We start from the raw sequence: 12,486 nt of genomic DNA on the forward strand, positions 1-12,486 counted from the left end.
CCAATCATTTTCACATTGAGCTATGTATTTACGGTCATTTTTCCGCTTTGCGCCACCACAAACAACTTGGTGTGTGGTAATCAGACGAGTGATCGCTTTACTCATCTATAAAGCGGGTAGTCCGTTTTACACCCCTGGACGAATCACCTGTACTTAACGCTAATTACTACAGTAACTAGTACTAGCATGACCTGGGCCTCCCGGCGTTGGGTTTTAATTTAGTAGTAGTATCATTTTGGCTAAGTTTATGACCATCCATCTCAAAAGGACAGATTTGTAGTCTACTAGTCCTTAATTGACCTGAAATGCAATGTCCGGTAAAAAACATCAGCTACCATTATTCGATCGACGAGCTGATACTATTGGTAGTGCAACAAGTCCTACAAGCAGATGCACATACTGTATGGGTCAGGAATTAACGCTTGGATTTGGAAGAGAAGGGGTGGTCAAGTGACACGAACCTGTCTGTTGTTGGTCTCCGAGCAAGTTCAATAGTATAGTCAATTATTAGCTCTAATTTATCTATAGTCAATTTAATAGCTAACTCATACATAGCACATCTCTCTTCTCTCTCCTCTTGTCTCTTTAAAATATGCTTATTGTTGACTTATAGCCTGCTATTATACCTGCTCTTGGGATACACGCACACACGCAGTTCAACATCAGTTAGGTATTAAAGGGAAGGGAGTGCAGTTTCAATTTCTGGATGACGAGAGCAGACAGCCAGCCGGTTCTGGTAGATATTTGCAAGCCCAGGCATCCTATCATTGAGCAATATACAATTCAATAATCTAACATCATCTACTGACCCAATAATATAATATAATACCGTTGCTATTTGCTAGTGGGAGGGGAGGAAAGGAAACAAGACTGACTGCAAATTCTTCCAACAAATTGCGTGCTTAGACCGGACAACGTACCTGTCAGCTCAGGGACAAGCAGACAGCAACTCATAGGAGTATTTGGCATCACCCCAAACAAACCGATGGAAGAAAAACGCCATCAGGTGTACTTGCCACTCTTACAAACTGATAGAGGCATCAACACGGCAACAGAACGCTTTTCTATATTGTCCATATTTTTATGTTTGAACGGTCCTCAAGTACAGGTGTACATCAAATCTGAGCTACTAGTAGTGTCTGTCCAATTCAACTGGACATATCTGAGCTGAGCCCCATGGGGGCATATTGTGCTGAAAATCAGCAGTAAACTACAACAACCAACAAAGAGCCACATGTCATTCTTCATCAAAGGGTCGTTCAAGAACAACATTGTAGCATGTCGGGTTGCACGGATATTCACAGTCTATTTCCTTCACCTCTCTCCGATCAAAGAACCAGTCTCCCACTGCTTCAGCCACAGTCTGTTCACCAGAATTGAAATTGGTACGATTAATGAGTGAGCGTGTCATTGATCTCAGAAACAAACGAATCAGTAGGACTGAAAAGGTTCTAGTTTAAGATATTGGTAGACAAGCAGTACTGCCCCATGCTTTTTTTTCTCTTTTATCAATATGCTCTGATGACTTTATTTAAGCATTCTTTATCTATCATTCAGAAGTGATGATAACATTGCAATAAAACTACACCATCATACTCTAAAACAATGCAATTTCTAACCATCAAAGTCTGTAAGTTCAAATCCTACAGTGGACATGTCAGCCTATAGTTCTATAACAAGATCAGTTGCAGTGACAGGAGGCACATATTACCTTATTGTTTATTCTCGAAGCAGATGGGGAGTGCCAAGCCAAAGATTTCATGGATTGACAATGTATAAAGCATGAATCAATGAACATACCCCAGTCCCTTTTCTTCTTGAATTCACTTATAGCATCAAGCAACGATTTTCTAAAACCTGGAAAAAGAATATTTCTCAATATGGTACTAAAGTGACAGTGGAAGCAAGGTAAGTAATCCAGAAGACAAGAGCAGTAGAACACATGTCATGAGTTTATCATGTTACAACCTTGTAGAATCTCAAGCTGTTTCGCATTACACTTGGTAATATCCATTCTGCAATTTTGCCACAGACTTTGAGGGTCAGATCCATCTGGAGATAAGACATGCTCAATCTGAAAAAGGACAGCAGATTTTTGTCACACTAATATTGGAGCTGCTAACAAAACATGAGGCCTGACAGCAGATACAGATAATGGTACCTGCCAAACATCATATGCTGGATTGAGAATAAACATTGGGGTGGTGATGCCCTTCGCTACTTCTTGTGGAAAAAAGCACTACAAGGCACAATTAAGAATTGCTATTTAGCACACGGCATATTGAGAAGTAACAAATAAAAAGGGTGATGATATTAATACAAGAATCAGTATCATGAAAAAAACTTAAGGGCTACCTGCCCTGGCTCCATATCTGAACTACAACCAGGGAACCTTTTCCGCAAATCCTGTAACAAATCAACACTAAGCATAAGAATATTACAAATTAAAAAAATACAAAAAAAGGTATACGCAGAGAAAGTGCAGAGAGAGAGAGAGAGAGAGAAACCTGCAGATGAGCAACATCATTATAGAAGCTGCGCATATACCTTCTCCCAGAAATGTCTTCTCTGTAATGACCAAAGGTAGAGGAACAGTACAATACACGTTTACTGGACATGTTGTTGGATGGTAAGAAATTAATACATGCATAGCTAACTGATTGATCCACAGTTGATTCATCTGAGGTGAGCAGGCAATGTGGTTTAAAATATGCACTTTATGCATCCAAAGCTAACATATGATAAAAATCATGCCAATAACAAACTCTTGACAACTGAGTATTCCCAGATGCTTATACTGAAGTGCAGCAGTCCAGAACATATAAAGACGGTGAAGCAATGCATGTTGAAAAATTAGGAAACACTTGAATAGTCATGATCAAAGCAAGTACATACACGTCAAGAAAAAAACCACCATCTGCAAGACACTTAACAATAGAATCCTTTGGTAGAAGTGCACGGAAATCATCACAGTGAATGTAAGTGGATAGACCACCTGCGGAGCATCCTGTAAGAAAAGCCTGCAAATTTAGGAAATAAAAACATTAAATTAACACAACAATGTTTTGAGTTAACTTGCTAGTACTACAATGAATTATTACAATAATATGCAACACATTAAAACAAGGAGATCAAAAGGTATAAAACATAAAAATCATAAAAGTGGGTGTAAATCATCAGTTAATCCCACATTCCTATCATCCATAATTGGGGCTTAAAGGGATCAGTTATCACCTAGCTACAAGATATGCTCTTTGACTTGATAAAAATGACCAGGAACACTTGATACATATTTTTGGAGGCATATTGTGGTGAATATGTGATTATGATCCATAATTGACAGTGTTTTGCAAGTGAAGAGGATATTCATGCTGAAATTAAATTATTTTCCCCTATATCAACATACGCATATGACCCTTCGTAAACATGACATGATGTTGTCTTTAGAAACGTGGCTGCCTATGTGCCCAATGCGATAAGGAGATGTGTTCAAGAATGTGGCCTTTGGGCCGAACGGATGAAGCAAAAAGACTTCAGTCTCACACTGCAATCACCACTCGTGTAGCTTGTCTTTCATGATAATACAAATTCAGGTGGGGAACATCTCTCCTCCGGTGATTCCTCTAAAAAAATCAGTACTTGATTATTGGAAATGATGAGGACACCACGAGTATGTCTACACCAGCAGCACCAGTTCCAGCGCCTCCAGATGCACCTCCACCCCAGGCGTCACCTTGTGAGCCAATCACTCGGACCCGTGCAAGAGAACTGAATTCGTCATGCTACTGAAGAATGAAGGCCCAGAAGAATAGAACCTGAACCAACATAGGCCCTCGTGTGGGCACCTAGGGCGGTGCCCCCACCTCCTGGCCGCGCCTTCCATAGGGGCTGCGCCCCCTCTTCCTCTATTTATAGAGAGGCTTTCTTTCATTTGAGACTTGAGTTTTATTTTACATTTAGCTTTAGCTACTCTTGAACACGCGCAAATCAGCGCTGTCCTCGTGTATGTAGAACTCCACCTTTGAGTGATAATTAGATTGCTCGCATCTTTTTCTTGTTCGTTCTTCGATTGCGAATAGGAAACGATCTTCGTGATCAGGCTGATCTTGCACCAACAAGGTCGGTAACCACAGGGAGTTGGTTCAGCGATTGCATTGGCGCTACGGGTTCGCTCGTCGTAGTCGGATCGTGAGGGTCAACTTCCACCAAATCGAATTTATCCCCACTCACCGAAAGATCGGGCACTCCGGCTCTATCAGGAAACAGCGGTGGTATATACATTTTCATGCTTGTTTTATGGATGCGGCCAGTCGATAGTGTGTTGCTTAAAAGCAGCAAGAGTGATCCAATACTACGATAAACAGTAGGATAATTCCTAACTCAAAATTTGTTCAGTATCTATAGGATTGGGTATCACAAATAGGCGATATATTTGTTGGAAGAGCGAACCTGTTTAGCACGGGCTAGACCTTTGGGCAGGAGTTCACTCATGACCGCTTCCCAGATGCGCTGACCTCTGAAGAAGAAACTGGCGCCATACTGTAAAGAACCATCGGGCAATGCAATTAATTCGAGGGTAGTAATTTGGTAGGGAGATAAGTGCAGGAGGTCGCGCAAACCTGGTGTTCATCCTGGACATTTCCAGAAAATGAGGCACCGTCGCAATACCTGATCTTGACTTTGTTCCAGTTGTAAAAATCTGCAGGACGAAAGAGTAGTCGCTTGATGGCATTGTTGTCAAGTGTAATTGATTCAGTGCAGCAGAAGAGAAGCAGGTAGAGTGAGTGATAGTAGAGTGCATGCGAATTCGACCTGGGTTCTGGAACTCGTCGTCGCTCAAGATACCGACGAACTCAGCCCGTTCCATGTAGGAAGATGATCCTAGACTGGTTGTCTTGCGGTGATCGCACCATGTGAGATTCCTGCACCAGCTTCCGCCCTCTAGGTGGAGGAGCCATTTGTCGGACCCGTGGCCGAATCCCGGCAGCCAGTGGTAGGCAGGCGGGGTCCCGTCGAGGCAGACAGCGCCCTTCTCCCGGGCACCGTGGACTAGAGTGAGGTCGACGAGCGTGGGGAGGCGGTGGCCGTAGGACGACGGGGGAGGGGTGGCACTGCCGTCGAAGGGGGATAGGAGGAGGAAGAGGGCAACGGCGGCAAGGACGAGGGCGAATGCGGCAGCGTGGAGGAGGCGGCGGCGGCGGAGCGCCGGCGGGGAGGAGAAGAGAGGCGGCATGATGTTGACCAGTAGTAGTTGGTGGATCGATCTGAGGTCGTCGTCATTTTTAAAACTCGCGCGGCGGGGTGACGTGCAATACCAACAAAGGAGACGACGCGTACAGTACAATAATCGCTGCTCTTCTCCGACTCCGACGGCGGCAGATCGAAGCCTCCGCCGCCGCGGCTGGTTGAGGTCGGCCGATTCTCTCTCTACAACAAGTTTAACTGCTCGCTCGATCCCTACATAGGAGTATTTAATAAGAGTGTTTTCCCGGGGTGCGATTGTCAAAAGGCGCTTCTGAAATGCAATCTGGGGATCGATCTAGATCTAGGGTTTGAATGCAATGCAATGTTGAATTGGAGACGAAACGCGGTGATTCCGTTGGTGAGGCTGCTCCATCCGTCAGGAGCCCGTGCCTCTTCCTCGTCCTCGTCCTCCTCCTGCTGCTCCAAACTCTTCGTTGCCGGTATTTCCTGCTTGCTTGCTGGTTTCTTTGCAATCAATACGTTTATCTCATCTGATGGAATTTGTGCACACATATACATATCCTCTCCTCTTGGTTGAATTACTTACTGCTAAACTCTTCTACTGCTATATGTGTCTCCTATTAATTTCCATTTCCATCCAGGTCTTTCTTATGATACAAATGAGACTGCTCTCAAGGATGCTTTCTCTCACCATGGCCACATTATTCAAGGTACACATGACCATCTCCTCCTTTTTTTTAATGCTATTAAGTGTCTGAATCTGTGTGTTATTATTTTTTGTGTGTGTGTGTGTGTATGTGGATCGACGGCATCCTCCTCTTGCTGATTGATTAATGTTTTTTTTGCAGTGAAAGTAATATGCCACCCAGTGACAGGGAAATCCAAAGGGTACGGTTTTGTCAAGTTTGCTTCAGAGGATGAAGCAGCTGCAGCATTGCACAAGATGAGCGGTGAGGTAGGTTTGCTTTCTTCTCTTTTGACATGAATATAATATGCATTGCTGTGTAAAATTTCCTTTGCTTTTGCTAATGACGCTGTTCCATTTGATAATTGCGTCAGGTGATTGATGGTAGGACCATAAGGGTGCACTACGCAAACAACGGATGATCTGGTGCCACTTCTGCTTGCATGAGTAAGCAGCTTGTTACTAACTGTCTTCTGTTGTGTTGGGATAAATGGGGGCTGAACTAGGCATGTGTTTGTAGATTTATCATGTCTCATCGTTTCAACAGACAAGTCATTTGTAGATTTATCATTTATCTGATGTATTGTGCTGGCTTTTGATAACTGATAATATCCAAGCAAAGCTAAAAGTTCCGCAGATTGATACGAAAATAGTCCTATTAAAGTGGGTTTCGTCTGCTTTTGCTCAACATGGAGTCATGGACCCCGGCTGGCCGGTTGGGGAACAATTCCATATCCCCGGCTTGAGAACATGAACTTGATTATCTCATCTACCAATGAAAAACCAGTGCACGAGTTATCGAGTTTGAAAAGGTGATCATTCTATGCTATCTGTCGATAAACGAGAGGGCAGTTGTATATCCTGAAGCACACATCATTTCATCCAAAATTTACGATTTTACTCAATCAGTTATTCATATCACATATAGGAGCTGGGAAAAAGAATGGGCGTACTTTCATCAAGGCTACAAACTATCTAGGATAAACATACTAAGAAAAGAATGGTAGTATATGTTTGTAATGTAACGTGTCCATGTTTTTCTCAACATCTTCAGCAGTAAAAAGGCACCTCCTATCTGCGTAGGCCCTCAAGGATGTAAGTAGCATATAGATCCCTGTAGAACAAAAAACCAGCTCAATATTTGGTGATGTATATCGCTCAATGAGCATATGTGGGAATTGGAACTCACATGGAATGGCGTATGGTCTCGTAAGCAGAAGTGGCAGGCAGGAAATCGTTGACAGCCACCTCTTTATTCTCATTCTTCTTGTCTGTTTTAGCTCATTAAAGAAAACATTTAACTCAATAAGATAGGAGCATTATCAGGGTTCATGCACTAAGTGGTCAAGCTGCAGTTAATAGGCATTCATCTAAAAACACAGACCATATGTTCTTTTCCTTTCAAACATGAGAAATCACAAGCTATTCATACTGCGGTACTAAAGAAGGCATTGAAAACCTAGCTGAGTCAACGTTAGTAGAGTTCCATGAATAATTTGTCCTCTATGAATGCTAGTACTTGGCAAATAGAACAAGCTCATTGAGAGAAGGAGATTGAAAGGATACAGTCCTCAAAGAAACGCCTGATTTCAGCTAAGCGATGAGGTGGGAGATCCTTGATATCATTGTAATGCTTGTACTCAGGATCATCAGCACAGACTGCAATAATCTTATCATCTGCCTCTCCCTGGTTAAAACCTTGCAGGTTTAGAATTTTTTCGTTCATTCCGAGGAAAGTGCAAGAGTAAACTTGAGCAGGGATCAAACCTGATCGATCATAGGCATGACACCGATGGCCTTTGCCCGGAGGAAGCAGCCTGGGATAACTGGCTCCTGTGTGCAGTAAACATTAGTTCAAAACCATCCGTTACGTGGGAAAAGAGATCAACAGTTAATGATCACAAAAACTGATAGTGAATATAAACTTTGATTCTGTAACAGATTCCAGTGAAGTGTCCATGAATGATTATTTTACCGATGGGCTATGACTAGATGTATTCTTGTTTCTTATAGATGCAAAACTTGTAGTCTGATATAGCAACATCCCAAGGGCATACCTGCATTATGACCAGCACATCCAAAGGATCGCTATCATCGCACAGTGTGCGAGGAATGAATCCGTAGTTGTGGGGATAGACCACTGAAGAGTAGAGAACTCGGTCAACCTGCACATGTTGTATGGTACAGAAAAGTAAGCTCAGGAAAACTGAAGGTAGAGAAGAAGATGTGTGGTTCATTTACTTTTACGAGCCCGGTTTTCTTATCAAGTTCATACTTGACCTTGCTGCCTCTGGGTATTTCGATGACCTGAAAAAAACAAAGACAACTCACAATTACTCATCATATTGTGTGGCTTCGTGAGACATGACAGCAGAGTGTCTGTTGAGTCTGAGAAGGGACACCATCAGAAGACTGGACATGTAGTTGGCACTTGGGAGGTTAGCAGGTCCATTCGTATGGGTATGGAACTATGGATTGTGTTGTTTACATACAAGAATGAGGTAAGGCGAGCAGAGATGTCTTACACAGTTGAAGATGATTGGTGCCTCAGGCCCTGCAAGCAAAGGAAAGAAGGGAAGAGGATGAGCTTTGGACCTGAAAGTAGAAGCCTGAATGGAAACATTTGTGAGGTGAGCAGAGAGTTACAGGTATGTGTTACCTATCTCAAGGTCATGCCAGGGGTGTGCTGCAACAGACCTCTTGGACATGGATGAGAGTATCCTCTCATTGAGAGGTGGTGCCTTCCCTTTGCTGGGTGAGCTCACGGTGGTTGAGCCCTGGACTTGGAGAGGGGGAGCCATGGACTTGAAATAAAGCTAACTCGAGCTTGCTGTTGTTGGCCAAAACAAGCGTCCATGTACTACAAAGGGTTAGTAAGATGCAGCATGGTAGAGGATTGAAGAAAGCATAGCAGATAGCACTCACCAGAGGGAGCAGAGATGGGTGTCCTGAATATATTAGGCTCAGCTGTGGCGACAATGGAGAAACGAAATGGAGATGGAAAGTATGCAGAGGATGCATGGTGGTGTGTCTTGCTTTTTATAGAGAGCCCTGCCCCTGCCCCCTTCACCTTCATCCTATGAGTTGAGTAATTGCTGAGTCATCAGTCCAACTCTTCTTCTTTTTGACCCCTCTCTTTATGTATGTATGTATGTATGAGTAGTAGCGGAGCCTCCAGCTCGACGCAGGTGTACAAGGAAGGAAGGAAGGAAACTGGCAGACGGACGCGCATTGGAAAGAATCCATGGACATGAAAGTTTGAAAGAAAGATCGTGTTGCATCGTTATCGATCCACGGATGGCAGACAGGGCAGGGCAGGGCAGGGAAGTTGATCGGGTTGACGGGGCGAGAAGAGAGACCAAGTCCATACAGTCGAAAGAAACAAACACTACTGGTTGCAGAAAATAAACAAAATTATACTTACACCGTCCCAAAATAAAGCTATTAATTTTCCGTCATCATTTGTCTATTTCTATAGCTACATTATCTTTTCAATCGATCACAATATTTGTTTTCAATCATTCTCATATATTTTCCTCCTAGTCACAGCATTTTGAGATAGGAGAGAGTAACAACTACGTAGACAAGGAAGGAGTAGTGGTAAAGTGAATCGGTAGTAAGTTGCATGCACGTCTGATTATATTGAGGTGGAGGTGGAATGAGTCCGGTCGTGGGTATATGCCGTTTATATTATATACCCCTCTCACGTAACATGTTTAGCTTTTTTGTCACAGTATTTGACCATCTGTCTTATTCAAAAAATTATGAAAATATCATTTATTTTGCTTATGACTTACTTTATTATCAAAAGAACTTTTAACACAACTTATTATTTTTTTTATATTTGTACGAAATTTTTCAATAAGACGAATGGTTAAACGTTGCAACCTAAAAAAAGTCATACATCATACATTATGAAACGGAGGTAGTAGTATGTATGTGTGCACCAATTGGCATGCTTATTAGAGTAAAGTACATATACTAGGATAAGATCCAGCAAACGGCTGCATTTGGCAATTGGCAGCAACAACTAGTAGTAGTAGTTAATACTCCCACAAGCCGATCAACAGGGGAAAGTAGGAGGAAGCTTTGCCTTTGCCTTTGCGCGAGCGCGATGACACAATCATGTACTATCAAACAACAAGGACAGTTGAAAAAGAAGATAATTCATCAGTATTCCCTTCATTCCTTGCTACTCCATCTCAGGTACTCAATCAGATGAGGAGGAGGGGTCATCGTATTCGTCGTCCTTGGAGAACTTTTGCTTGAAGGCGTCCTGCCGCTGCATCCACATCATGTGCCCCTGCCATGCCATGGACTTGCTAGATCTGACGTCTCTTCTTCAAGATATTATAGATAGAGATAGAGATGAGAAGGGGATGGGGATGGGGTACCGTACCTGCAGGGCGGCAGCCCAGGCGACGAGGAAGGAGGCGATCCAGAACCTCTTCTCCTTCACCACCCTCGATATCGCCTCCGCCGCCATCCTCCCAGTCTCCCTCCCTCCCCACACCTCGATGACTCCGGCGGCGGACGACCAACTCATGTGGGCCTGTATGCCTATCCCGACGGCCCATACTGCACTTTCTTCTTCAACTTGTCAGTAAAAAGGCCGGCCGTCGGCCCATCCACAAAACCCTTTACAATAAATAACATCTTTTTTTATATTTATTTCAAAATAGATTTATTTATTTCAAAGTTTTATAATTTCATACTACTACCAATGCCCCGTACAAAATGTATTCTCAGAGCAACCCCATCAATAATAGCCCCTAAAGGTCAAATGGGGGCTGAAATTGGAGGAGCGATCTTATTTTTTAGTATGTTGGATTGTTAATGGTATGGGCCCAGACATGCATGCATGTTGGTGAATGATAATCATCTCACATTAGTTCCTTGACTTATGCGTGTGAGTTGGGTCACAGAAACGAGACTACGCGTTCCATCGTTTTCACACACAAACAAACTTGTTTTTTTTTTAAAAAAAATAAAAAATAAAATAAACAAATAAATAAAAAGAGAACATGCATGTTTCCATTCATCGTTCATTCGATCATTTGCCTAGACAAGTGCACGTAAAAACGTTGTCTGAAATTGTCAGTTCGCTAGGCGCTGCTGTGCGTATGCTAACGCCTTCCTCCTCGCCGCCGTCGATGTGCCGTCCACGCCCATCCTACCACTACTACTCGCTCCCCTGCAACTCAACAAATACATACATAGTGAGTTCATCGATCAACAAATTCATTCAGTACGTACAACTGTGCAGGCAGAGGCAATGCGAAACCACCAGCTGGTACGTACCTGTCGGCATTGCAGGAGGATGACCTCCTCAGCTCTGCTCCGGCGCCGGCATTGCAGTACTCGCTGCTCTTGTTGGTGTACTTCTCCACCAGGCTTCCGCTGAAGTAGTCGCCCTCATTGTCGCCGCAGCCACGCCCAATCTGCATCTGCACCACTACATCCGATTCCGACGACGACCCTTTCCGCCGCGGCGGGACGGCGTTCTTGATGGAGCCGCACGAGATGAGCTGCATCAGCATCGCCGACGCCCGCATCCGGCTAAGCCCTGCTGCTGCTGCTGCTGATTGCGGTGTGCCGTCCTGCTGCAGCTGGCGGCTGCTGTCGGGGCTGCTGGAACACGGCGGGGGCGATATCTCGTCAATGCCAATCAGCTCCGCCGCCGGGGCGCCGCTGCGGTTGTAGTCGGCGAGGTCGAAGGACGTCCACCTGTTATGATGGCTCCTCTTCGTGGAGGCTGCAGGCAGCTGGAGGTGGTCGGTGGCGGTGGGGCGGAGGAGCAGCAGCGGGGAGCCCTTGAGGACGTACTCGTGGTTGCCTTGCGCGGGCAGGATGAGGTCGTCGGCGGTGAGGTCGTGCCAGACGTAGCCCGCGTTCCTGTATGTCGTCTTGGCGGACCAGGAGTAGGAGGCCGGCATGGCGGCGCCGCGGAGGTCGGAGAGGCGGGCGAGGACGTCCCGGAGGTAGAGGCGCGGCGGGTCGGAGAGGCAGGGGACGTGGACGAAATGGGGGTGCTCCAGCTGCCCGTCTTGCCGGCACAGGTAATACACCACGGCCACGGACGCCACCTTCTTCTTCTTGGGCTCCGTCCACACCACCGTCCGGTCGGGGCTCGCCCACCCTGAACCACCCCCCGACGATGACCTGTTGGCCATTGTACTGCAGATCGAGTGAGTGTGTAGATCGATGAAGAGGGGACGGCGGAGGAGGAAGAATTAAGCCGATTGATTATCAATCAATATATATATATATATACTCGCCGCGCGAATTCGTCTGCCGTTCACATTGACCGACCATAACACATGCATATATTCCATTCGTTCTATTTCTAGTCAAAGTTAGTCCACGCGCTCCATCTCCAGTTACTTACTGTACTTACTTCCACATGACATGCGTGTGGCACACCATGTTGGGCAGATGCGGTCAACGCGCTAGTCAATCGGACTACTCGCCTACATTTCTCCCTCTCACATTGTTCGTTTTTTAACGGATTCACCTTATCTGCCATAATAAATAGGATTTTCTTAAGATACCTCTAATATAATTGTAAGTCGTTTGTTGTTTTGGATCATAAGGAT

General features: G+C 44.6%; 4 protein-coding genes across 8 annotated transcripts; 1 reads left to right on the forward strand and 3 right to left on the reverse strand.

Annotated features, from left to right (window-relative positions):
• Nucleotides 1-888: 888 nt before the first annotated feature.
• Nucleotides 889-5,309, reverse strand: LOC102707447 (pectin acetylesterase 5-like). Its single transcript, XM_006645341.3, has 10 exons — nt 4,813-5,309; nt 4,620-4,699; nt 4,450-4,539; nt 2,896-3,020; nt 2,508-2,568; nt 2,356-2,406; nt 2,162-2,239; nt 1,969-2,074; nt 1,712-1,857; nt 889-1,363 (listed from the first exon to the last, which is right to left on the reverse strand). The coding sequence occupies exons 1-10, from the start codon at nt 5,231-5,233 to the stop codon at nt 1,238-1,240; spliced, it is 1,284 nt and encodes a 427-aa protein (XP_006645404.1). The 5' UTR covers nt 5,234-5,309; the 3' UTR covers nt 889-1,237.
• A 14-nt stretch (nt 5,310-5,323) lies between these two features.
• LOC102705218 (glycine-rich RNA-binding protein 2, mitochondrial-like) lies at nt 5,324-7,676 on the forward strand. 3 transcript variants are annotated; one of them, XM_040523571.1, is made up of 5 exons: nt 5,324-5,410; nt 5,510-5,684; nt 5,847-5,915; nt 6,054-6,160; nt 6,265-6,746. In XM_040523571.1, the coding sequence occupies exons 2-5, from the start codon at nt 5,567-5,569 to the stop codon at nt 6,310-6,312; spliced, it is 342 nt and encodes a 113-aa protein (XP_040379505.1). In that variant the 5' UTR covers nt 5,324-5,410; nt 5,510-5,566; the 3' UTR covers nt 6,313-6,746. The 3 variants fall into 3 exon arrangements, with proteins under 3 accessions (XP_040379505.1, XP_040379509.1, XP_040379507.1); XM_040523575.1 differs by adding an exon at nt 7,596-7,676 and having other exon boundaries at nt 5,330-5,684; nt 6,265-6,337; XM_040523573.1 differs by having other exon boundaries at nt 5,331-5,410; nt 5,544-5,684.
• Nucleotides 6,748-8,887, reverse strand: LOC102707728 (soluble inorganic pyrophosphatase 4-like). Of its 3 annotated transcripts, none has more exons than XM_006645342.3 (9): nt 8,816-8,887; nt 8,550-8,720; nt 8,416-8,444; nt 8,132-8,197; nt 7,948-8,055; nt 7,658-7,723; nt 7,457-7,577; nt 7,080-7,161; nt 6,748-7,004 (listed from the first exon to the last, which is right to left on the reverse strand). In XM_006645342.3, the coding sequence occupies exons 2-9, from the start codon at nt 8,689-8,691 to the stop codon at nt 6,962-6,964; spliced, it is 657 nt and encodes a 218-aa protein (XP_006645405.1). In that variant the 5' UTR covers nt 8,692-8,720; nt 8,816-8,887; the 3' UTR covers nt 6,748-6,961. The 3 variants fall into 3 exon arrangements, with proteins under 3 accessions (XP_006645405.1, XP_015699260.1, XP_040379501.1); XM_015843774.2 differs by having other exon boundaries at nt 8,550-8,750; nt 8,816-8,859; XM_040523567.1 differs by lacking the exon at nt 8,816-8,887 and having other exon boundaries at nt 8,550-8,786.
• A 2,471-nt stretch (nt 8,888-11,358) lies between these two features.
• Nucleotides 11,359-12,137, reverse strand: LOC102705496 (protein SOSEKI 2-like; the record flags this gene model as incomplete). Its single annotated transcript, XM_006646682.3, has 1 exon — nt 11,359-12,137. A coding segment is annotated over exon 1 (705 nt), but the record flags the coding sequence as incomplete, so codon positions are not given.
• Nucleotides 12,138-12,486: the final 349 nt, after the last annotated feature.

The sequence above is a fragment of the Oryza brachyantha genome, chromosome 1 (assembly GCF_000231095.2).
Source record: "Oryza brachyantha chromosome 1, ObraRS2, whole genome shotgun sequence".
Taxonomy (NCBI): domain Eukaryota; kingdom Viridiplantae; phylum Streptophyta; class Magnoliopsida; order Poales; family Poaceae; genus Oryza; species Oryza brachyantha.